Source organism: Rattus norvegicus, chromosome 1 (assembly GCF_021556685.1).
Source record: "Rattus norvegicus strain SHRSP/BbbUtx chromosome 1, alternate assembly SHRSP_T2T, whole genome shotgun sequence".
NCBI classification, from domain to species: Eukaryota; Metazoa; Chordata; class Mammalia; order Rodentia; family Muridae; genus Rattus; species Rattus norvegicus.
The window spans coordinates 148,916,535-148,940,000 of NC_141534.1; the positions used below are offsets into that span (position 1 = coordinate 148,916,535).

The following is a 23,466-nucleotide window of genomic DNA, read 5'->3' on the forward strand; positions in this document are numbered from 1 at the left end:
AACATCTTTTAGGGCTGGATGTTTGAATGGATGTGGGGGAGAGAAGGGGGTCACTGGACAGATAGTGAGGTCACTGGGGAAGACAAAGTATCAGGTGAGAACGAGATATGTAAGTCAAAGGTGAGAGCTGGGTACACCTGTGGATATAGAACTTGGCACAGAATTTGAGGCCTTAATAGATAACTGTAAGATCCTAACATCTGATTTAACATCTGTGGGTACTGAGAAAAGCAGAGCCACTGAAGTGGGAGACACTGGCCTTGCCACTAAAGGGAAAGCATAGAGAAAGCATTCCCCATTGTGACTCGATGGAATCGACTTCTGATTAGTGTAAAGACCAAGGGCAAGAGAAGAAAGGGTGGGAGAGTGTTGTACAAGGAAGGTTAATGGCACCAAGTATTTCTGTGGATTCTAGAGGAACAAGGGAAAATATTGATAAAAGTTATTTGGTGATGTTGGTTTGTGTAAAGCTTGTGCCGTGGTTAGAAAAGGCATTGGTGGATAGCAGGCTTTATCAGTTTCCCATGGGCACTATAACAGATTGCCGCAAACTTGATAGCTTAAAATAACAGAAATGTATTCTTGCACAGTCTAGAAGCCAGAAGCTCCAAATCAGGTTATCAACATGATTTGCTCCTGCTGGAGGGAAAATTCACCCCACGCCTTTCTCTTCTGGCTTCTTGTGGTTCATCGTCAGTCTTTCTTTTTTTCTTTTTTTTTCCAAAACTGTTATTGAAAGCAATATGAAATTACTTCAAAATTTAAAAATAGAACCACTCCATGCGTCAGCATTACTTTTGCTAAGCACACACCCAGTGAGCATTATATCAGCTCTTATGAAATATCCATATCTCCCCCTTTTTGAAGCATTGGATACATAATATCCAAGATACAGAAATAACTTGAATATTAATTACACAAATACATAAATATGTATGCCTTAACCTATTATAGTAGAATATTATTCAGTGTTAACGAAAGAATTGCAGACATGCATTACAGTATAGATGAACATGAAGAACACTATGGTAGCGACTAAGCCATACTCAGAAAGATCTTACTTTTGTGGACTCTAAATTGAAGTCCTTCACCTTGGCTTATTCTTATACCTCTGTTTGGCATAATGGTTCAGTCTGGAAGCAGGACATGTGTCACACACATACACGAATCCACGGTATCCTTCAGATCAGTCTTTATATCTCTTCCTGTGGATCCATCATGGCAGTCTTCACTTTTCTTTTTTGTCTTAGCTCCCCACATATCCCCCTGCCCCCCTTAAACAAAACAAACAAAAAGAGGACACGTACTATCATTCCCAGACTGTTTTAATCCCAAGATGGGTAATTGGAGTTGCACAGACTTTTGGTCACTCCCTGTGGTGTAGGATGAGCATCGGTACTGACTGAGCACCCTGTGGCTGTCCCCTTAGTGTCCCTGGGATTTGATTGTTTCAATGGGTAGAAGTGAGATGCCACCTTCCTTATCAGTCCCTTTAAAAAACAGTTCAGCTCCAAACAACATTCCAGATAGCTGTTACCCAGGAGACCTTCAATCAACCTGACTTCACTTTCCCTGTTCTCTTTTGGTACTCACTGTCCAAGACCCCCGTAGTATATTTAACTCCAACTTCCTTGTTTGCTTCAGCAACTCAGCATTTGAAGAGGTTTGCAGGATAATAGCAATCTCTGGTTCTGAGTTAGCCCATTTTAAATGAGTGCCTCCTGGTTGTGCTTTTGTGAGTCCAGTAGAGCAAGCCAGCTCTTTGCTGCACTAAGGGGTGATGTCTATTTTTATTTTTTTCAAGGGGAGTGCATATCAGCTAAGTAAAAAGAAAGATGGAGACACTTCCCAGTTGAAGTCAGTATCTTTCCTTCCACAGGATAACATTCACATCAATGCCCTTTTTGTACAATGTGGCAGTGGATATCAGCAGTTGTCAGGCAAGAGAATGAACTGTGTGATTCACTCTGCTGGCCTCAGGACCAGGGAAGGAAGCCCTGATGAGTATTTGGCACAGCCAGTAACTTTTGCAAGTGTGTTTACAATTTTCTCATTTAAAGGAGCATGTCACAATGCTCTTGGGGACAACTTTCCATTAGCTGGGAAAGCAGACAGCATGAGACAGTCACAGGTCTCACCATGGGTCTTGCTGAATGAAATTTGCTTCTGCTTCTGATATTTGCCAGGCAACTCTGCAGATAGTTTGTCATCTTCCTCCTCCTCCTCCTCTTCCTCCTCTTCTTCCTCTTCTACCTCTTCCTCCTCCTCCTCTTCCTCCTCTCCCTCCTCCTCCTCTCCCTCCTCCTCCTCTTCCTCCTCCTCCTCCTCTTCCTCCTCTTCCTGCTTAAGATGTGTGTGTGTGTGTGTGTGTGTGTGTGTGTGTGTGTGCGCGCGCGCGCGCCTCAGAGGCCAAAAGAAGACACTGGACCTTCTGGAACCAGTGTTACAGGCAGTTGTGGGTGGCCTGACAATGGTCCCAGTAATCAAATTTGGATCCTCTGAAAAAGCACGCATGCTCATACCTCTTGAGACACCACTTTAGTACCATACTTGATTTCTTATTTACGTTTAACAAATAGTCTGGCACATAGGTAGAGGGAGTCATTTAGAATATGTGATAAAATAATTTATGAGGGACTAGAGAGATGTATTAGCAGTTAAAAGCACTGGTTGCTCTTCCAGAGGATCTGGGTTCAAGTCCCAGCACCCACACTGTAGCTCATCACTGCTTGTAACTCTACCTTCAGGAAATCTGATACCTTCTTCTTACCTCCTCAGGCACTGTACATGTGTGGTGCAAAGACATACATGCAAACAAAATACCCACACAAAATAAATTTTAATTAATTATATTATAAAATAAGTAATAAAATTTATGATAAAACTGACACTGGGTGTTTCCTAGGGACTGGAAATCATCAAAGCACCTTACATATTTTGCTCATCATCATCTGAGGAAGTAGGTACAGTGCCCTTCCTATCCAATGGGGACATAGAGTTTGTATTAAGGAGAATGGGCATCCAGAGGGAGGTAATTTCCCAGAATGTCTCAGTCTCTATGATAAAACAGTGCTCCATAGTGGATTTCATAAACAACAGAAATGTGCTTTTCACGGTTTGAAAACACATCAAAGCACTGGAAACTGTTTTGTTCAATAAGAGCTTATTTCCTAGTTTTCAGATCGCTATGACCTTATGTGTTGTAAGAGACAAGAGAGGTCTTCCAGGCCCATCTTGTAGGGGCACTAATCCACTCTAGTGGGTTCCTGCCTCACCATTCCTAAAGGCCCCGCCCCAAATACTATCACTATGGGGATCAAGACTTTGAAACACTTTGAATTTTAAGAGTATACAAGCACCCAGAGGAGCGCACATAGCTAGAAGTTGACAGAGCATGATCAGTGTAAGGTCATAGATCAAGAAGAAAGATGATAGGCACATTTCTGGTCATGCTCAGTTTGCAGGCATAGCATACATGTGGAGAAAAGAATGATGGCAGACAGGAATGTTTTGAGGCATGGTCAGTTCAGTATTATAATAAGCTGAGTCTACTCTAAGTTGCATAAATGAGTGAGTTGGAATGGCTAGCTGATCTTGCTTCATTCTCTGTGTGTTTTTCTACATTCTGCAATAAAACAAAAAGACAAGAAAATGGAGGAGTTGCTTAATGCAGACATTTTTTTCCTCCCAAAGGTGCCTACCTGCCCCTGCTCACCAGCTAATGATATTTTATCTTTGACTATTTGTAAAGCTAAAGTTTAATGGAAAATGGAATGTGATCCAGTCAGTACAGCAGATGACTTGAAAATAGATGACTCAGTAGCATAGATTCAAACTCAGACACACACACACACACACACACACTCACACTCACACTCACATACACACATACACACACACTCACGTACTCACATTCACACACACTAAAACACATACACTCACTACATACACACACACTCACATACACACACGCTCACAAACTCACACACACAAACACACACTCACACACATACTCACACACACACTCACACACACTCATACACTCACAAACTCACACACACTCACACACACTCACACACGCACTCACACATGCACACTCACATACACTCACATACACACACTCATACACACACATCACACATGCACACACATACACACACTCACATACATACACACTCACACACACATATTCACACACACTCATACTCACACATACACACACATTCACACCCCTCCCACACACTCACATACACGCACACACACACACTCACACACACTCACACCCACACACACACTCACATACACACTCACACACATATACACAACACACTCACACACACTCACACTCACACACACTCACACCCACACACGCACACACTCACACACACTCACACAGAGTCCTGTAGGGAGACTGTTCAGTTATGGACAGAGGGTGCAATAGGCACTGTTGTAAACTGGAAAGTACAAACTCAGGGTGAAAGTTCACTGAGTTCATTGGATTCTGCTACTTCTGCAATAATTTAACACCTACACTTTCCCCACAATGAGGTCAATGGCTTTTCAAATTTTCTCATGTTGAACTTTATTTAAGAAGCCTTGTTGAACATTTCTTTAGGTGTTTCTCAGCCATTCGACATTCCTCAGCTGTGAATTCTTTGTTTAGCTCTGAACCCCATTTTTAAAATAGGGTTATTTGTCTCCCTGCAGTCTAACTTTGTGAGTTCTTTGTATATTTTGGATATAAGCCCTCTATCAGTTGTAGGATTGGAAAAAATATGGTACATCTACACAATGGCTTACTACTCAGCTATCAAAAACAATGACTTTTTGAAATTCATAGGCACATGGATGGAACTGGAAAATATCCTGAGTGAGGTAACTCAATCACAGAAAAACACACATGATATTCACTCATTGATAAGTGGATATTAGCCCAAATGCTCAAATTACCCTAGATGCACAGAACACATGAAACTCAAGAAGGATGACCAAAATGCGGATGCTTCACTCCTTCTTTAAAAAGGGAACAAGAATACCCTTAGGAGGGGATAGGGAGGCAAAGTTTAGAACAGAGTCAGAAGGAACACCCATTCAGAGCCTGTCCCACATGTGGCCCATACATATACAGTCACCCAATTAGATAAGATGGATGAAGCAAAGAAGTACAGGTTGATAGGAACCGGATGTAGATCTCTCCTGAGAGACACAGCCAGAATATGGCAAATACAGAGGCGAATGCCAGCAGCAAACCACTGAACTGAGAATGGGACCCCCGTTGAATGAATCAAAGTAAGGACTGAAAGAGCTTGAAGGGGCTTGAGACCCCATATGAACAACAATGCCAAGCAACCAGAGCTTCCAGGGACTAAGCCACTACCCAAAGACTATACATGGACTGACCTCATAGGTAGCAATGAATAGCCAAGTAAGAACACCAGTGGAAGGGGAAGCCCTTGGTCCTGCTAAGACTGAACCCCCAGTGAACGTGATTATTGGGGGGAGTATGGGGGGGGAGCACACATATAGAAGGGGAAGAGGAGGGGTTAAGGGGATGTTGGCCTGGAAACCGGGAAAGGGAATAACATTTGAAATGTAAATAAGAAATGCCCAATTTAATAAAGATGGAGAAAAGAAAGAAAGAAAACAAAAGAAGAAGCCTTGTAGCTTCTGCCATTTTGGATTACACTGAAAGTGGAAAGGAAATAGAAGCTTTTTTGAAGTAGTATTGATTTCTTTGTTTTTCTTAAAAACAAAACAGAGATCCGGAATGTAACATGAAACTCTCAGTTCTTAAAAAAATCTTCTGTCACCAACTTGGCTTTAGAATGGCTGGATTACACTCCTGTGTGTTATAGGCTAAGTTTTCTTTTTTTTTATTATTTTTATTTATTTATTTATTTTTTTTTATTATCTTGAGTATTTCTTATATACATTTCAAGTGTTATTCCCTTTCCCGGTTTCCGGACAGACATCACCCTCCCCCCTCCCCTTCCTTGTGGGTGTTCCCCTCCCAAACCTCCCCCCATTGCCACCCTCCCCGCATAGTCTAGATCACTGGGGGTTCAGTCTTAGCAGGACCCAGGGCTTCCCCTTCCACTGGTGCTCTTACTAGGATATTCATTGCTACCTATGGGGACAGAGTCCAGGGTCAGTCCATGTATAGTCTTTAGGTAGTGGCTTAGTCCCTGGAAGCTCTGGTTGCTTGACATTGTTGTACTTTTGGGGTCTCGAGCACCTTCAAGCTCTTCCAGTTCTTTCTCTGATTCCTTCAACGGGGGACCTATTCTCAGTTCAGTGGTTTGCTGCTGGCATTCGCCTCTGTATTTGCTGTATTCTGGCTGTGTCTCTCAGGAGCGATCTACATCCGGCTCCTGTCGGTCTGCACTTCTTTGCTTCATCCATCTTGTCTAATTGGGTGGCTGTATATGTATGGGCCACCTGTGGGGCAGGCTCTGAATGGGTGTTCCTTCAGTCTCTGTTTTAATCTTTGCCTCTCCCTTCCCTGCCAAGGGTATTCTTTTTCCTCATTTAAAGAAGGAGTGAAGCATTCACATTTTGATCATCCGTCTTGAGTTTCCTTTGTTCTAGGGATCTAGGGTAATTCAAGCATTTGGGCTAATAGCCACTTATCAATGAGTGCATACCATGTATGTCTTTCTGTGAGTGGGTTAGCTCACTCAGGATGATATTTTCCAGTTCCAACCATTTGCCTACGAATTTCATAAACTCGTTGTTTTTGATAGCTGAGTAATATTCCATTGTGTAGATGTACCACATTTTCTGTATCAATTCCTCTGTTGAAGGGCATCTGGGTTCTTTCCAGTTTCTGGCTATTATAAATAAGGCTGCGATGAACATAGTGGAGCACGTGTCTCTTTTATATGTTGAGGCATCTTTTGGGTATATGCCCAAGAGAGGTATGGCTGGATCCTCAGGCAGTTCAATGTCCAATTTTCTGAGGATCCTCCAGACTGATTTCCAGAATGGTTGTACCAGTCTGCAATCCCACCAACAATGGAGGAGTGTTCCTCTTTCTCCACATCCTCGCCAGCATCTGCTGTCACCTGAGTTTTTGATCTTAGCCATTCTCACTGGTGTGAGGTGAAATCTCAGGGTTGTTTTGATTTGCATTTCCCTTATGACTAAAGATGTTGAACATTTCTTTAGGTGTTTCTCAGCCATTCGGCATTCCTCAGCTGTGAATTCTTTGTTCAGCTCTGAACCCCATTTTTTAATAGGGTTATTTGTTTCCCTGCGGTCTAACTTCTTGAGTTCTTTGTATATTTTGGATATAAGGCCTCTATCTGTTATAGGATTGGTAAAGATCTTTTCCCAATCTGTTGGTTGTCGTTTTGTCCTAACCACAGTGTCCTTTGCCTTACAGAAGCTTTGCAGTTTTATGAGATCCCATTTGTCGATTCTTGATCTTAGAGCATAAGCCATTGGTGTTTTGTTCAGGAAATTTTTTCCAGTGCCCATGTGTTCCAGATGCTTCCCTAGTTTTTCTTCTATTAGTTTGAGTGTGTCTGGTTTGATGTGGAGGTCCTTGATCCACTTGGACTTAAGCTTTGTACAGGGTGATAAGCATGGATCGATCTGCATTCTTCTACATGTTGCCCTCCAGTTGAACCAGCACCATTTGCTGAAAATGCTATCTTTTTTCCATTGGATGGTTTTGGCTCCTTTGTCAAAAATCAAGTGACCATAGGTGTGTGGGTTCATTTCTGGGTCTTCAATTCTATTCCATTGGTCTATCTGTCTGTCTCTGTACCAATACCATGCAGTTTTTATCACTATTGCTCTGTAATACTGCTTGAGTTCAGGGATAGTGATTCCCCCTGAAGTCCTCTTATTGTTGAGGATAGCTTTAGCTATCCTGGGTTTTTTGTTATTCCAGATGAATTTGCAAATTGTTCTGTCTAACTCTTTGAAGAATTGGATTGGTATTTTGATGGGGATTGCATTGAATCTGTAGATTGCTTTTGGTAAAATGGCCATTTTTACTATATTAATCCTGCCAATCCATGAGCATGGGAGATCTTTCCATCTTCTGAGGTCTTCTTCAATTTCTTTCCTCAGTGTCTTGAAGTTCTTATTGTACAGATCTTTTACTTGCTTGGTTAAAGTCACACCGAGGTACTTTATATTATTTGGGTCTATTATGAAGGGTGTCGTTTCCCTAATTTCTTTCTCGGCTTGTTTCTCTTTTGTATAGAGGAAGGCAACTGATTTATTTGAGTTAATTTTATACCCAGCCACTTTGCTGAAGTTGTTTATCAGCTTTAGTAGTTCTCTGGTGGAACTTTTGGGATCACTTAAATATACTATCATGTCGTCTGCAAATAGTGATATTTTGACCTCTTCTTTTCCGATCTATATCCCCTTGATCTCCTTTTGTTGTCTGATTGCTCTGGCTAGAACTTCAAGAACTATATTGAATAAGTAGGGAGAGAGTGGGCAGCCTTGTCTAGTCCCTGATTTTAGTGGGATTGCTTCAAGTTTCTCTCCATTTAGTTTAATGTTAGCAACTGGTTTGCTGTATATGGCTTTTACTATGTTTAGGTATGGGCCTTGAATACCTATTCTTTCCAGGACTTTTATCATGAAGGGGTGTTGAATTTTGTCAAATGCTTTCTCAGCATCTAATGAAATGATCATGTGGTTCTGTTCTTTCAGTTTGTTTATATGATGGATCACGTTGATGGTTTTCCTTATATTAAACCATCCCTGCATGCCTGGGATGAAGCCTACTTGATCATGGTGGATGATTGTTTTGATGTGCTCTTGAATTCGGTTTGCCAGAATTTTATTGAGTATTTTTGCGTCGATATTCATAAGGGAAATTGGTCTGAAGTTCTCTTTCTTTGTTGGGTCTTTGTGTGGTTTAGGTATAAGAGTAATTGTGGCTTCATAGAAGGAATTCGGTAGGGCTCCATCTGTTTCAATTTTGTGGAATAGTTTGGATAATATTGGTATAAGGTCTTCTATGAAGGTTTGATAGAATTCTGCACTAAACCCGTCTGGACCTGGGCTCTTTTTGGTTGGGAGACCTTTAATGACTGCTTCTATTTCCTTAGGAGTTATGGGGTTGTTTAACTGGTTTATCTGTTCCTGATTTAACTTCGATACCTGGTATCTGTCTAGGAAATTGTCCATTTCCTGAAGATTTTCAAGTTTTGTTGAATATAGGTTTTTATAGTAAGATCTGATGATTTTTTGAATTTCCTCTGAATCTGTAGTTATGTCTCCCTTTTCATTTCTGATTTTGTTAATTTGGACGCACTCTCTGTGTCCTCTCGTTAGTCTGGCTAAGGGTTTATCTATCTTGTTGATTTTCTCAAAGAACCAACTTTTGGTTCTGTTGATTCTTTCTATGGTCCTTTTTGTTTCTACTTGGTTGATTTCAGCTCTGAGTTTGATTATTTCCTGCCTTCTACTCCTCCTGGGTGTATTTGCTTCTTTTTGTTCTAGAGCTTTTAGGTGTGCTGTCAAGCTGCTGACATATGCTCTTTCCTGTTTCTTTCTGCAGGCACTCAGCGCTATGAGTTTTCCTCTTAGCACAGCTTTCATTGTGTCCCATAAGTTTGGGTATGTTGTACCTTCATTTTCATTAAATTCTAAAAAGTTTTTAATTTCTTTCTTTATTTCTTCCTTGACCAGGTTATCATTGAGTAGAGCATTGTTCAATTTCCACGTATATGTGGGCATTCTTCCCTTATTGTTATTGAAGACCAGTTTTAGGCCGTGGTGGTCCGATAGCACGCATGGGATTATTTCTATCTTTCTGTACCTGTTGAGGCCCGTTTTTTGACCAAGTATATGGTCAATTTTGGAGAAAGTACCATGAGGAGCTGAGAAGAAGGTATATCCTTTTGCTTTAGGATAGAATGTTCTATAAATATCCGTTAAGTCCATTTGGCTCATGACTTCTCTTAGTCTGTCTACATCTCTGTTTAATTTCTGTTTCCATGATCTGTCCATTGATGAGAGTGGGGTGTTGAAATCTCCCACTATTATTGTGTGAGGTGCAATGTGTGTTTTGAGCTTTAGTAAGGTTTCTTTTACATATGTAGGTGCCCTTGTATTTGGGGCATAGATATTTAGGATTGAGACTTCATCTTGGTGGATTTTTCCTTTGATGAATATGAAGTGTCCTTCCTTATCTTTTTTGATGACTTTTAGTTGAAAATTGATTTTATTTGATATTAGAATGGCTACTCCAGCTTGCTTCTTCTGACCATTTGCTTGGAAAATTGTTTTCCAGCCTTTCACTCTGAGGTAATGTCTGTCTTTGTCTCTGAGGTGTGTTTCCTGTAGGCAGCAGAATGCAGGGTCCTCGTTGCGTATCCAGTTTGTTAATCTATGTCTTTTTATTGGGGAGTTGAGGCCATTGATATTGAGAGATATTAAGGAATAGTGATTATTGCTTCCCGTTATATTCATATTTGGAAGTGAGGTTATGTTTGTGTGCTTTCATTCTCTTTGTTTTGTTGCCAAGATGATTAGTTTCTTGCTTCTAGGGTATAGCTTGCCTCCTTATGTTGGGCTTTACCCTTTATTATCCTTTGTAGTGCTGGACTTGTAGAAAGATATTGTGTAAATTTGGTTTTGTCATGGAATATCTTGGTTTCTCCATCTATGTTAATTGAGAGTTTTGCAGGATACAGTAACCTGGGCTGGCATTTGTGTTCTCTTAGGGTCTGTATGACATCTGTCCAGGATCTTCTGGCCTTCATAGTTTCTGGCGAAAAGTCTGGTGTGATTCTGATAGGTCTGCCTTTATATGTTACTTGACCTTTTTCCCTTACTGCTTTTAATATTCTTTCTTTATTTTGTGCGTTTGGTGTTTTGACAATTATGTGACGGGAGGTGTTTCTTTTCTGGTCCAATCTATTTGGAGTTCTGTAGGCTTCTTGTATGCCTATGGGTATCTCTTTTTTTAGGTTAGGGAAGTTTTCTTCTATGATTTTGTTGAAGATATTTACTGGTCCTTTGAGCTGGGAGTCTTCACTCTCTTCTATACCTATTATCCTTAGGTTTGATCTTCTCATTGAGTCCTGGATTTCCTGTATGTTTTGGACCAGTAGCTTTTTCCGCTTTACATTATCTTTGACAGTTGAGTCAATGATTTCTGTGGAATCTTCTGCTCCCGAGATTCTCTCTTCCATCTCTTGAATTCTCTTGGTGAAGCTTGTATCTACAGCTCCTTGTCTTTTCTTTTGATTTTCTATGTCCAGGGTTGTTTCCATGTGTTCTTTCTTGATTGCTTCTATTTCCATTTTTAATTCCTTCAACTGTTTGATTGTGTTTTCCTGGAATTCTTTCAGGGATTTTTGCGATTCCTCTCTGTAGGCTTCTACTTGTTCTCTAAGGGAGTTCTTTATGTCTTTCTTGAAGTCCTCCAGCATCATGATCAAATATGATTTTGAAACTAGGTCTTGCTTTTCTGGTGTGTTTGGATATTCCGTGTTTGCTTTGGTGGGAGAATTGGGCTCCGATGATGCCAAGTAGTCTTGGTTTCTGTTGCTTGGGTTCCTGCGCTTGCCTCTCGCCATCAGATTATCTCTAGTGTTACTTTGTTCTGCTATTTCTGACAGTGGCTAGACTGTCCTATAACCTGTGTGTCAGGAGTGCTGTAGACCTGTTTTCCTGTTTTCTTTCAGCCAGTTATGGGGACAGAGTGTTCTGCTTTCGGGCGTGTAGTTTTTCCTCTCTACAGGTCTTCAGCTGTTCCTGTGGGCCTGTGTCTTGAGTTCACCAGGCAGGTTTCTTGCAGGGGAAAAGTTGGTCCTACCTGTGGTTCCAAGGCTCAAGTTTGCTCGTGGGGTACTGCCTAAGTCCTCTCTGCTGTGGCAGCAACCGGGAAAATCTGTGCCGCTCCTTCCGGGAGCCTCCGTGCACCAGGGTTTCAGATGGCGTTTGGTGTTTTCCTCTGGCGCCTGGATGTGCACAGAGTGCAGTCTCTTCTGGTTTCCCAGGCGTGTCCGCCTCTCTGAAGGTTCAGCTCTCCCTCCCACGGGATTTGGTTGCAGAGAACTGTTTATCCGGTCTGTTTCCTTCAGGTTCCGGCAGTGTCTCAGGCGCAGGGGTCCTGCCGCTCCCGGGCCCTCCCCTATGGGAACCCAGAGGCCTTATACAGTTGCCTCTTGGGCCAGGGATGTGGGCAGGGGTGGGCAGTGTTGGTGGTCTCCTCCGCTCTGCAGCCTCAGGAGTGCCCACCTGATCAGGCGGTGAGGTCTCTCTCCCACCTAGGCTAAGTTTTCTTGAAGAAACCAACTACCCTCTGAGACCAGTGGCTTAAAGCAATCAAATGCTGACTCCTGCTAATGCCACTTGCCAATGTAGGTCATCAGGATTTCTGCTCTTGGGGTGTTGCAGACCTAGACTGAGGGGTGCTTTACCTCATGTCATATGTTTTAGCATAGCCACAGTAGATGGAGAGATGCTAAAACTCTCATATGCCTTCTTAACAGAATTGACACAGGTCGGTTGGGGTCATATTTCATTGGCTAAAGACAGTAACAATGGTCACTTCTAATGAAACTGAGAAACTGAAGTCCTCTCATAGACTGAGAGGCTTGGAACACTTAAGAGTGTCTGTCTCCAAAGAGCAGTGCAACTTGCTTGTTTTTCTTCAACTTTTTATGGTCTTAAAAAATTCATACATGTTTTATCATATTTCCCCTGCCTTGCCCTTCCCAGATCCTTTCCCTCTCCCTACCCAACCCAGATTCATTTTCTTTTTCCTCTCTCCCTCCAAATGAAAGCAAAACAAACCAAGAAGACAAAAAATATTGCTCAGTTGGAGAGAATGAAACAAAAGGCTCACCACAAACATAGTCCATTTTGTGATGGCTAACTGCTCCTGAGCATGGGCCTGCCTTGGAGTGTGATTGGTACACCCAGGGACGCTCCATTGGAGAAAACCGATTTCCAGTTTCCCTGCAGGTATCAGTTGCACATAGGTTCTCATTAGGGGTGGGAATTTGTGTCCACTTTCTCTTCTCTGTCCTGGGATTTTGTCAGGTTTGAACCTGTGCGTGCTGCTACAGTTGCTATGAGTCTATGTGCGTCAGTCCTGTTTCTGGGTGATGCTGCTCTTTTGAAGTCATCCACCAACTTTGGCTCTTACAATCTTACTACCTCCTGTTCTTCATACATCCTTGAGCCTTGAGGGGAGTGTTTGATGGAGATGTCCCATTTAGGACTCAGGGCTAAAAAGTCTCTCACTCTTTGTCATCCAGGTATAGGCCTCTGTGTTAATTTCCACGCAAGACGAAGCTTCTCTGACAAGGCTGAGTCACTGATCTAGGGGTAGAGCAGTATGTCATTAGAAGCCATTTTAGTGCTATGTCTCCTTACTAGAATAATAGTACTAGGACTTCCCCGAGGGCCCCTGACCTACCTACTCTCGGGTTTCTTGGCCACTTTAGCATTTTTAGACATGGGTTCCATCTCATGGAGCAGACTTTACATTTAACCTGAAAAGCTGATTGATTAGCATTTGGGCCACCCCCGCGTCAGTACATCTTGCAAGCCAGGTTGCTGTTACAGGCCACAGGGTTTGTAGCCACTTGATATTGATGATCGCTTTTCCTTTCCAACAGTGTGCAGAATACCTGGGAGAATACTAGGACCATGAACACTAGTTAGTCGGGGTAAAGAGCTCTATTTCATTGATGATTACCTTTCTTCTCCAGTAGTGTGCAGAGGACCTGGAAGGTCCCAGAACCGTGAACACTAGACAGGGGAAAATCTAGTTAGGCAGGAGCTCAATTTCAGATTTTCTCTACAGTAAAATGCAATTTTCAGAGATATCAAGTGAAAAAGTTCATTCAAAATTGGTTTGGTTCTTGAAGGATTAAACTTAATCTATCTGGAAATTTTATATTTTGCTTAATTTGGATTAATGGCACTTATTTAAACTCCATCTGCCTGGACTTTGAAATAATCTCTACTCGGATTCTGTTTATAAATGATTATGTCTTCCAAAAACCACTGCTCATATATTTAAAGTATGTGTTTATGTTATCCCGTGTTTTATGACTTTTAACTTGTCTCATTAGCTATGCTGCAAGATAAGAATCTTGTCTTATTGATTTATACTTTTATGCTTGGCATTACATAGAAGAGGATAATTTAATTGATGCTAATATGCTCAATGGGTTTATCAGTTAGTAGTTTATAAATCACCATAATTAGGTATCTTGACGTTAGGAGATGTCACAGAAGTCGGAAAACACTTCAGATAATATTTTAGGAGTTGCTTATTGTGCACTGTGGAAGACCTAGAGAGCTAGAGTTCAGTCTGCCTCAGTTTCAAGTCAGCCCCGGCTTACACTTGATGAATCACAGGGCGATCAGACCTTCTTTTCAAATATCATTTTTCTGTGATGTTTTCACATGCTTTGTTTGGCTGTAAGAACTGGATGGATTTTAACCTTAAAAAAAAATTAGGAAGCAAATACAAGTGCTTGGGAGGGATTCGATTGCCCAAGATTTTGCAAAGCCCCAAACACTCTTCAAAATAAGTTTGTCCTCACTCTTTAGCACACACCCTTCCTGGATGAACAGAGAAAGGGTGACTCTCACCCTCATGAAATGCAAAGCTCTCGGGGACAACGACATGTGAGGACAGAGCTTGGCCCAGGAAGATGATGTCTATAATTTCATGGCAGAGTTATTTCCCGTGGGGAAAGTTTCATGAACACAGTTACTCACTGGTCCAATCCCAACCATGCAAGTATGCTTCCAGAATCAATCACCCTTAAGCTGTCCCACATGTGCTTGCAAATATTCGTATAAAGTCCTCTGTAACAGGGTCCTCCTTGTCTTTCTGCTGAGAGCAAAGGTGCACAAAGGCGTGGCACACTATTGGGGTTCTGCTTAGAGGATCAGGGGTTTAAAACTTACTGGCACTGTGTGCTGTCTCTGCCATGGGGACAAGCCATTTAGCTTCCACTGTGTGCAGACAGACTCCTTCTTTTTTAAGATGTAGATAAAAGGTCTCACCTGTATCATAAGGTTGTTGTGGAGAAGAAATGAAAGAGCACAGGCAACATCTGTGACACAATGCTAGGCATATGGTAAGCATCCAGTAAAAATCAGCACAGTATTATAGGGACTCTGGGAGAAGCGGTTGCCATGCAAGCACAAGGTCCTGAGTTCGAATCCCTAGGACCCACAAAGGCTGGATACAGCAGCATGTATCTATAATCTCAGCTCTGGGGAGGCAGGAATAGGAGGATCCCTGGAAGTTCATGGACCAGCTGGCTTCTGACTACCACACGTGCTCCCTGATACGTGTGCTCCTGGACTGATAAATGAACATAAATGTACACATACAAGTTTAAAAATATGTCACTAACATTGCCTTTAAAACCATACTATCGAAATAAAGGAGTAGAAATGCTATTGACTCCAGCTGCTCATCCAATAATTTAATACCAACTGTAGTGTTCCCAAGGAGAAGTCTGGCTTTTGAGACTTTCTCCCGTTGAGCTAAGTACTGAAGACTATAGCTTTCACCATTTGTGATGCCACAGAACAAGTGTAGACCCCCCTTTACCCCTGGCATCCTGGGGTGAGACTGAAAACATCTGAAAGCATGGCTATTCCCTCATTTCCTTGGAACGAATCCTGTCTCTCTCTGAAGCTCTCTTTCCATCTTTCTCCTCCCTTCAACACCAACATTTTGGAAAGATTCCCCTATAGATGTGGCTTGAACCCCATCCAGTTCCTCTTTTCTCTTCAGCACCTGGAGTGATTTGATAGCTCTGCCAGCCGCTGTGTACTGGCTTCTGGAGTCTGAAGTTGATGACAGAGAGAATCAGTCAAACCGACACTCCCACCCCAGCCCCTTCAGAACTCTCTAGAATTGTCTGATCGCTGTGTCGCTTTTTAACAAAACGTTTCTCCTTTAACTGTTTGCTAGACCTTTGGTGAAATACACATTGGCATCTATATCTCTCCTCACTGTTGAGGAAAATGAGTCTCTGGGAGTCTGATTCCTTGCCCAGCATCCTGTATTTTGAAGGATGTGGTAGATGAGTCAGGATTTGTCATGACTGCCTTCACAGTCCCTGCACTTCATTGCCAGGCTTGTGAATAACGTCAGGGAGTAAAGATAAACTATTAGACTGGTAAAGATCACTGGGCACACTTTATGAAAAAGCCTTACTTGTGAAAGTGGAAAGAAATACAACCACAGCTATTCTCCTGTAAGGGCGGTTTCAATGTCACACACACCCAGGTATCCTGACACAGTAAACTGAAGGGTAACAGCGAGCCACGTTTTGTATGCGACACAACTCCTAGTTTTTGTCTTTACACTCTCCTACGGAGATTAATTATACAGAGGTGGCAACCTAGGAGTAAGAGCAGCTAGTAATAAAGACATGTAATGTAACCACAGATGGGAGATTTTACCTGTAGATTTCTCTGCATCGAAGCAAATGTATGGACATACTGTGTGTGGGCCTGAGGCATAGATATCAAGTTCAAGAAACGAGACTCTGGGGCAAAAGTAGGAGTGGCGAGAAAGAAGGGGGCAGGAAGAGGGGCTGGGAGTGCAGCCCAGTTGGCACAGTGCTTGCCCGGTATCATAGAGCACCAGGCTTGGTCCTCACACCGCACAGTCCAGATGTGATGAGGCACTCTGAGCACATGGGAGGTAGAAGTTGAAGGATCAGACAACGTCATCCAGCACTACACAGCAAGTTCAAGGCTATCTGGGCTACAAGAGACTCTTTTTCCTCATGGGAAGGTGAGTGAGGGGGTCAGAGAGAGAGGTGGAAAAGAAGCATTGTTTATAGGCATACAGATAACTGAAATATAGCTAGAGAAGAACAAGGTTGCAGGAAGGCAGCTCCAGTTATTGTAGTTCTGGGGGCCTTGCATAAGAATAATGGAGAAGGTCCGAGACTCTGAGGTGCCTCATTGGTTTACATTTACAAAATGGTGTTCTCGTAAAGACAGCCAGGCCATAAACTGAAGCAAGATAACACCCTGAGTGAGATGTCTTTTGCTCTCTTCCTGCAGACTGTGGGCTGCGATAGACAGCTGGGTAGTAGCGCCAAGAAGGACAACTGTGGGGTCTGTGCAGGGGACGGCTCCACCTGCAGGCTGGTGCGGGGTCAGACCAAGGTGCACCTGTCTCCTGAGAAAAGTAAGTGTTGAAGTCTAGCTCTCCGTATGATCACAAGCAAGCTGCGTTTTCCACTCTCACCAGACCACCATATTCCTAATGCTGAACTCGTCTGAACGGAATTAGCTTTGGCCAGTTTTCAGAAAGTCAAGTTTCTTTTTTTTTTTAAAGTTATCATTTTCCAATTTCAGCTTTTAAAGAATCTGGTTCTACTAATTTGTTGCTGGTTCCCCATTTTTTAAGCTGTTGCTAGTACAAAATCTTACTAACTTTTATAAAGCCTAAAATATTTTTTCAGGTACACTGGGTTCATAATTTCATTTGATTTGTCTTCATTGCTGACAAGATGGCAGACGACATCATATTTGTCTTATTTAATCAGTTGAAGCCATTTATCTGCTATAGCATTCCTTAATTTTTATCGCTATAAACTTTGTGTACCAGGAATGCTGATCTTCAGTCTGCCACACGCATTTCAAATGCAGCTTCATTCTGTCACTTGTCTTTAATTTTGCTTGTATTGTGGAAGCGGAGCTTATTTTGCTGTATTTTTGGATATTTTCTCTTCACATTTCCATACTATATCTCTTTAATTCAGGGGCCAACTGTACACGTTAATGGCCAGCAAGTGAATAGTTTAAGCTTTGAAGGACATAACATCTCTGTCGGGGCCTCTCAAAATTATTGTCCTATCAAAGCTCCCATAAACAAGCAAATGTAGCTGTACATTTTGTTTTGTTTTGTTTTTCTACCCAGAGAGAGAGAGACAGAGAGAGAGAGACAGAGAGAGAGAGACAGAGAGAGAGAGACAGAGAGAGAGAGAGACAGAGAGAGAGATATCATGAGATCCTCTGAAGCCAGAATTACAAACATCTGTGAGCTGTCATGGTGGACACTGGGAATTTAACACAGGTCCACTGTTAGGGCAGTAAGGGAGCTTAACCACTGAGCAATTTCTCTGGCCCACTTTTTCTTGTTTCTTGTTTTCTATCCTTAAATTTTTCTATTCATTTTAGTGCCTTGTTGTTATATGAAGTTTGGATCTTATTTATTCCTAGGTTCAGGAGACCATTATGGGAATGGAAGAGAAGAGAGGATGAAGGAATAAAGGAAGGGGAGGACAGGGAGGATAGGGAGCAGAAACTGTAGGAGGATGCAATCTTGCAAGAAGAGGAAACATAAGTCTAGGTGTGATATAACACTAGAGGAAAAAGCTGCCAGTGTGTGTGTGTGTGTGTGTGTGTGTGTGTGTGTGTGTGTGTGCCACACAGCCCAGGCTGGCCCATTTGAAGCCTCCTAATGCTGGAATTCTAGGCATGCTCCATCACATCAAACAAGTTTGGCTTTTGCTGCTCAAAGCTGAGTGTACATTGAAAAGCAGAAGAGAAGACAGAATGGTATTCAGTAGTCAACCATAAAAGCTGTGACCAGCGTGCTTTATATTCTGGGTTAGATGGAGTCATCAAAACATTTTGGCAGTGGAGCGACACGGGGGAACTTGCAGATCACCTTCAAGAACGTTCTGGAAGCAGGGAGTTCAAAAAGGAAACTATGTTTACACACCCGAGAGCCTCGGGTCTGAGGGAGTGTGGCAGGAGACTGTGAGCATGGGATACTTGGAAAGGTATTTATGAGGAGGAACTCTGGATCAGTCTGCAGTCCTCTGAGTAAATGCTACAGTGAGAGACATGGGATGAAGCAACATTTTGAGCATAAGCAGCTGGCTATGTTCATTCTGAGATTGAGCATCCTCAGAAAGGAGACGTCTACTAAGGGTAGGAACCCATCTCCCTGGACCTTTTCTCTCTCGGGAATACTGGCTCTGAATAGTCAATCCCGTTACACTATTCTGACCCTTTCCCACAGCTGAGGAGTGTATTTTGTTTGTTGCTACCTGTTTGCTGGTTAGAAACATACCAGCCCATCATGGTTGATAGAAAGATGCCCTGCCCCATGGGATTCAGTCATGAATATAGTAGCCCACTTAAACGGCGTGTACAGAACAGGAAGCAGGCATGGGTTGCATCCTGAGGAACTCCAACATTTAATCAGAGGAGAAGAGTAGGTAGGTGAACACAGGATTTAGGGAGAGCAGGGTCACAGAAGCCAAAGGAATCAGTCATCTTGAGGAAGTCATGTGATCTCTGACACACACACACACACACACACACACACACACACACACTTACTTCTTGCAATATGAAGATGACTGTAACATTCACAAGAGTGGCATCTGTGAATTTCAGATGCATAAGCCTGATCACAGTGTGTTGATGAGGGACGATGAGAATGGGTAGAGGGGTTTTCCAAGAGTAAGGAGGGAATAAATTCAAGGCACACTGGAGAACCTGTTGGAAAGTGACATGTGTCCCAACCTCTTGGATCTGACTAGCTCTTCATTAGGCAGTCACAGAGAATAAGGACAGTGAGATGCACTGAAGGGAAAGGAGATGGAACTCACTAATGACGGTAAAAGAGACAGAGGGATCATGGTGAGGGACAGGTAAGATTGGAAACTGAATTCATGGAGGATCCCTTCCATAGACTTCAGGAAGTAGGTGACCCTGACAGCTGGTGTGCCAACAGGAACGCACACATCCCAAATGCAGTGAAACCCAGATAATAAACGTTAGAATTATAAATGTCCTCTGAGAAGAAGTGTGGACTTCTCAGAAGCTCCAAGGATTTGTCAAGGCCAGGGACACTTCTCCCCTGCTGTGTGCTGTCTTCCAGGACTCAAGCTCTTCCCTCTCCACATCCTGGGGCCATGCATTTGTCTTCATGGTTATAGAGTTGAACAGTTAGACATCCCATCCACCTCAGTCAAGAAGAGATGGTAGTGAAGACTTTCTGTCAATTCTGTGTCCTTTATTCAGAAAGCAAAGTTGTCCCCTAGGACTTCTGTGTCACTGAGCAGAACTGTAGCATATGATGCGATTTCTTTTGAGTGAGTTAAAAATCAAGTGCTAAGAATCCTGCCCATTGCTATCACTAGTACCAAGATGACATAATACTTTATGATTATCAGTTCTGCTCAGATGTCTGATGTCATTTCATTTCACTAGATCTCTTGTGTTCCAGCTTTGATATTGTCAGACCCATTTTTGCAGGGGAGGATATTAAACACCAGAGATATTAAGAAAAGTCTCACAAAATTAATTTTAGAAAATAGCTTGAGAAAGGCATTTAAGAGGGCTGCTGCTGGGTGCGGGGGAAGGATCACACAAGAATGGATTGAAGGAGAAAACAAAGCTGGAGGAAGGACGCATATCAGGCAGTCTGAAGAGAAAGGCTGTGCTCTGAGGGCTGCTTCAGGAAGGCACTTGGGGGAGAACACTAACACAACAAACAAGTAGTTATCTCACTGCGACAGGAAGCAGCTAGAGTGAGGGCTGGCTTTTAGATTCGAAAATTCATCAGAGAAGACTTCGTTGATATAAGAAATTAGATACCAAGATCATTCTAAGTGAACCAGAACAGAAGCCCGTGGAACTCTTTCCTAAAGCCATTTATCTGATGTGTGTGTGTGTGTGTGGGGGGGTGAAGTGTGGAGAGCAGATCCTGAGATGGAGTGTTGTGTTAGCTTAAGGGGCTTGCCTACTGGTACACGGTTCTTTGTATGAGTGTGCAACAGGTATACATGTTCCTGTGAGTGTGCACATCCAACTACATGCATATGCACGTGAAGGACAGAGGTGGTCATCAAGTGTCTTTCTTAACTGCTTTTAGCATTTGAGACAGGGTCTTTCACTGAACCTGGAGCTCACAAATTCATCTAGGCTGGCTGGCCAATGAACCATCCCCAGAATTTGCCTGTCTAAATCCTCTAAATGCTAAGATTCCTGCCATGGGTCACTATCCCAGGTATGGGTGACCTATCAGCCTGAACTGGGGCTCTTATACTTGTGTAGCAAGTATTTTACAGACTGAGCCAACCACAGCCCTAGTTCCCTGCTTGTGATGAAGGTCCTTCCTCCCTTTCTCTCCCACTAAATTTAGATCTAGATTTTTCTTGCATTTCCTTCTCTCCCTTCCTTCCTTCTTGCCTATCTTCTTTCTCTCTCCTCTCCTCTTAGCAACTGTCAGTATAGGTCCTTATGAGATTCTATTAAAATATTTAGTTGCTTTAAAAGAAATGAAGATACAAAGTTGGTTGGGTGGTGAGTATGGATCTGGAAGGAGTTGGTGGAGAGATGAGTATGACCAAAATACGACTCATGGAATTCTCAAAGTACTAATGAAACATTTTCTTTAAGTTAAATCTTTTTCTCTAGGAAAATTCATGTGTGAATTAAGCCCTGGATTTGGTTTTCTTTTCTTCTCTCTCTCTCTGTCCCTCTCTCTGTCTCTGTCTCTGTCTCTCTGTCTCTCTCTCTCTCTCCCTCCCCACCCCCCTCTCCCCCCTCTTGTTGCTTGTACATGTGTGTGCAAGTACAATCACCCACCTGGACATATGTATGCCTAGGCCAGAGGAAGACACTTTAGATGTCCTGTTTTGTAGTTGTCTACGTTATTCCCTTGTGACAGAGTCTCTTACTGAATTTGAAACTTGTCATTGGGGTGGCTGACCAGCAAGCCCCAGGGACCTTTCTGCCCACTTGGAATGCTGCTGGTTAATAATCCTGAAAGTATCTAATGCGTTTGCCCAGTTTCTGTCCAGAAAGGAGATCCAGAGTGCGTAGGCTGATCCTTTGCAATAAGGTATGAGTGACGTGGTAAATGCTGTCATTTCATTCACTTGAAGGCCCCCGTGCCAAGGCTAGGGCTAAAAGTAGCTTACACAAAAGCATGGTACTTCGTGTTCTTGATTCTTTCTCTTGGTGGCCCCATCCTGTCTGCTGTGGCTCTGAAACTGGCCAGCTGAAGCCAGTTTGGCTGGGAGTTCCCTCAACCATATGGAAGCACTTCCCTATAATCATACTTTGTGTGAAAGAAATGTGGGAACTGAAGCCATGGCTCCCCTGAGCGTGCATCACTGAAGCTTACAGGGTCCACGTAGCTCCTAGGCCAGCGTCTTGCCAAGCAATCATTCCTGCCTTCCCCAGGACTCTCCTTGAGTCAAGACATGGCTAGGAGAGGCTATTGGCACAGCCTCGCACTGGATAAAGTGCAGAAGGCTGCATACAGGATATCAGTTCTTTGTGCAGCGAGGCAGATACAAGGTGTAAGAGCCTGGAGCCAAAGCCTTAGCTATGAGAAAAATCAGAAATGAATCCAGAGACAACACACCAATTTCCTGTTCAGAGTCAGGCAGGGACTGAAGTAACAACCAGCATAAACAGATTTGCATGTTGGAAAAGAAGCTGGAAGCCACTCAAGTTCCAAGGGATAAAACTCTGGTGGTCTTTAGCATAACTCAGTAATTATGTAAAATGTTTTAAATGGTGAGCTTGGAGAAACAGCTCAGTGGTGAAGGGCACTTGCCCTTCTTGTAGAGGACCTGGGTTTGGTTTCCAGCACCTACATCTGTTAAGTCATAACTGTTTGTAGCTCCAGATTCAGTGGATCTACAGCCCTCTCCTGACCTCCAAGGAGGACATAAACACCCTTGCAAGCACACACGAAATAACATAAAGTCAACCTTGAAGATCTAAATGAGTAGTATTTTAATCGACTGATAATTCTACACATGTTCAGAGTACGATGTAACTTTTGGCTTTTGTTTGCTTGTTTTTAAATAACGGGCTATTTTTAAAGTTTTTAATGTATTTTATATGTACAGAATGTTTTAATCACATGTATATTTGTGCACCACATATGGGCAGTTCCCACAGAGGCTAGAAAAGAATGTCAGATCTCTTGGACTGGAGTTAGAGATGATTACAAGCAGTCATATGGGTGCCGGGAATCAAATCCAGGTCCTCAGGATGAGCAGCCGATGCTCTTACTGGGCCATCTCACATAGATACATGTTTTGACATGTATATAGTGCAGAATAAGTCAAGGTAATTCACATACAAAATCAACAAAGAAGCAAACACATCTCTCAGGAGTCTTGGAATGTGCTTAGGGACTTCCATGTTTGTCCCTTACTTTGGTCTCATCTACTGGGGGCACAATGAAGCAAGTCAAGAAGCCCAGCGTGTCTGTTCTGGGCTCTTCATCCATTTTGCCTAGTGGTAACTAAGCCTGTTGGTGCTGTGGCACCTAAGACCCAGTGGGAATGCCAGTTCCTCACTCAGGTTTGGGCACTGTAGTGATAACCATGCGTGCAGCGCCCTGATGCTCACGGTCTGGGCTGGGTAGCCCACAAGACTGCCTCACAGTGAAATGTGCGTGAACTTTCCCCACCACACACTGCTTATAGCAACTTTGCTGGA

General features: G+C 42.8%; 1 protein-coding gene across 4 annotated transcripts in view; it reads left to right on the forward strand.

The window, feature by feature from the left end:
* The window catches only part of Adamtsl3 (ADAMTS-like 3), a 321,025-nt gene that overhangs the window by 131,568 nt on the left and 165,991 nt on the right, over positions 1-23,466 (forward strand). For all 4 annotated transcript variants that reach the window (NM_001107533.2, XM_087558105.1, XM_087558126.1 and 1 more), the window contains 1 exon segment: positions 17,041-17,167. In NM_001107533.2, coding sequence (NP_001101003.2) covers positions 17,041-17,167 — 127 coding nt within the window.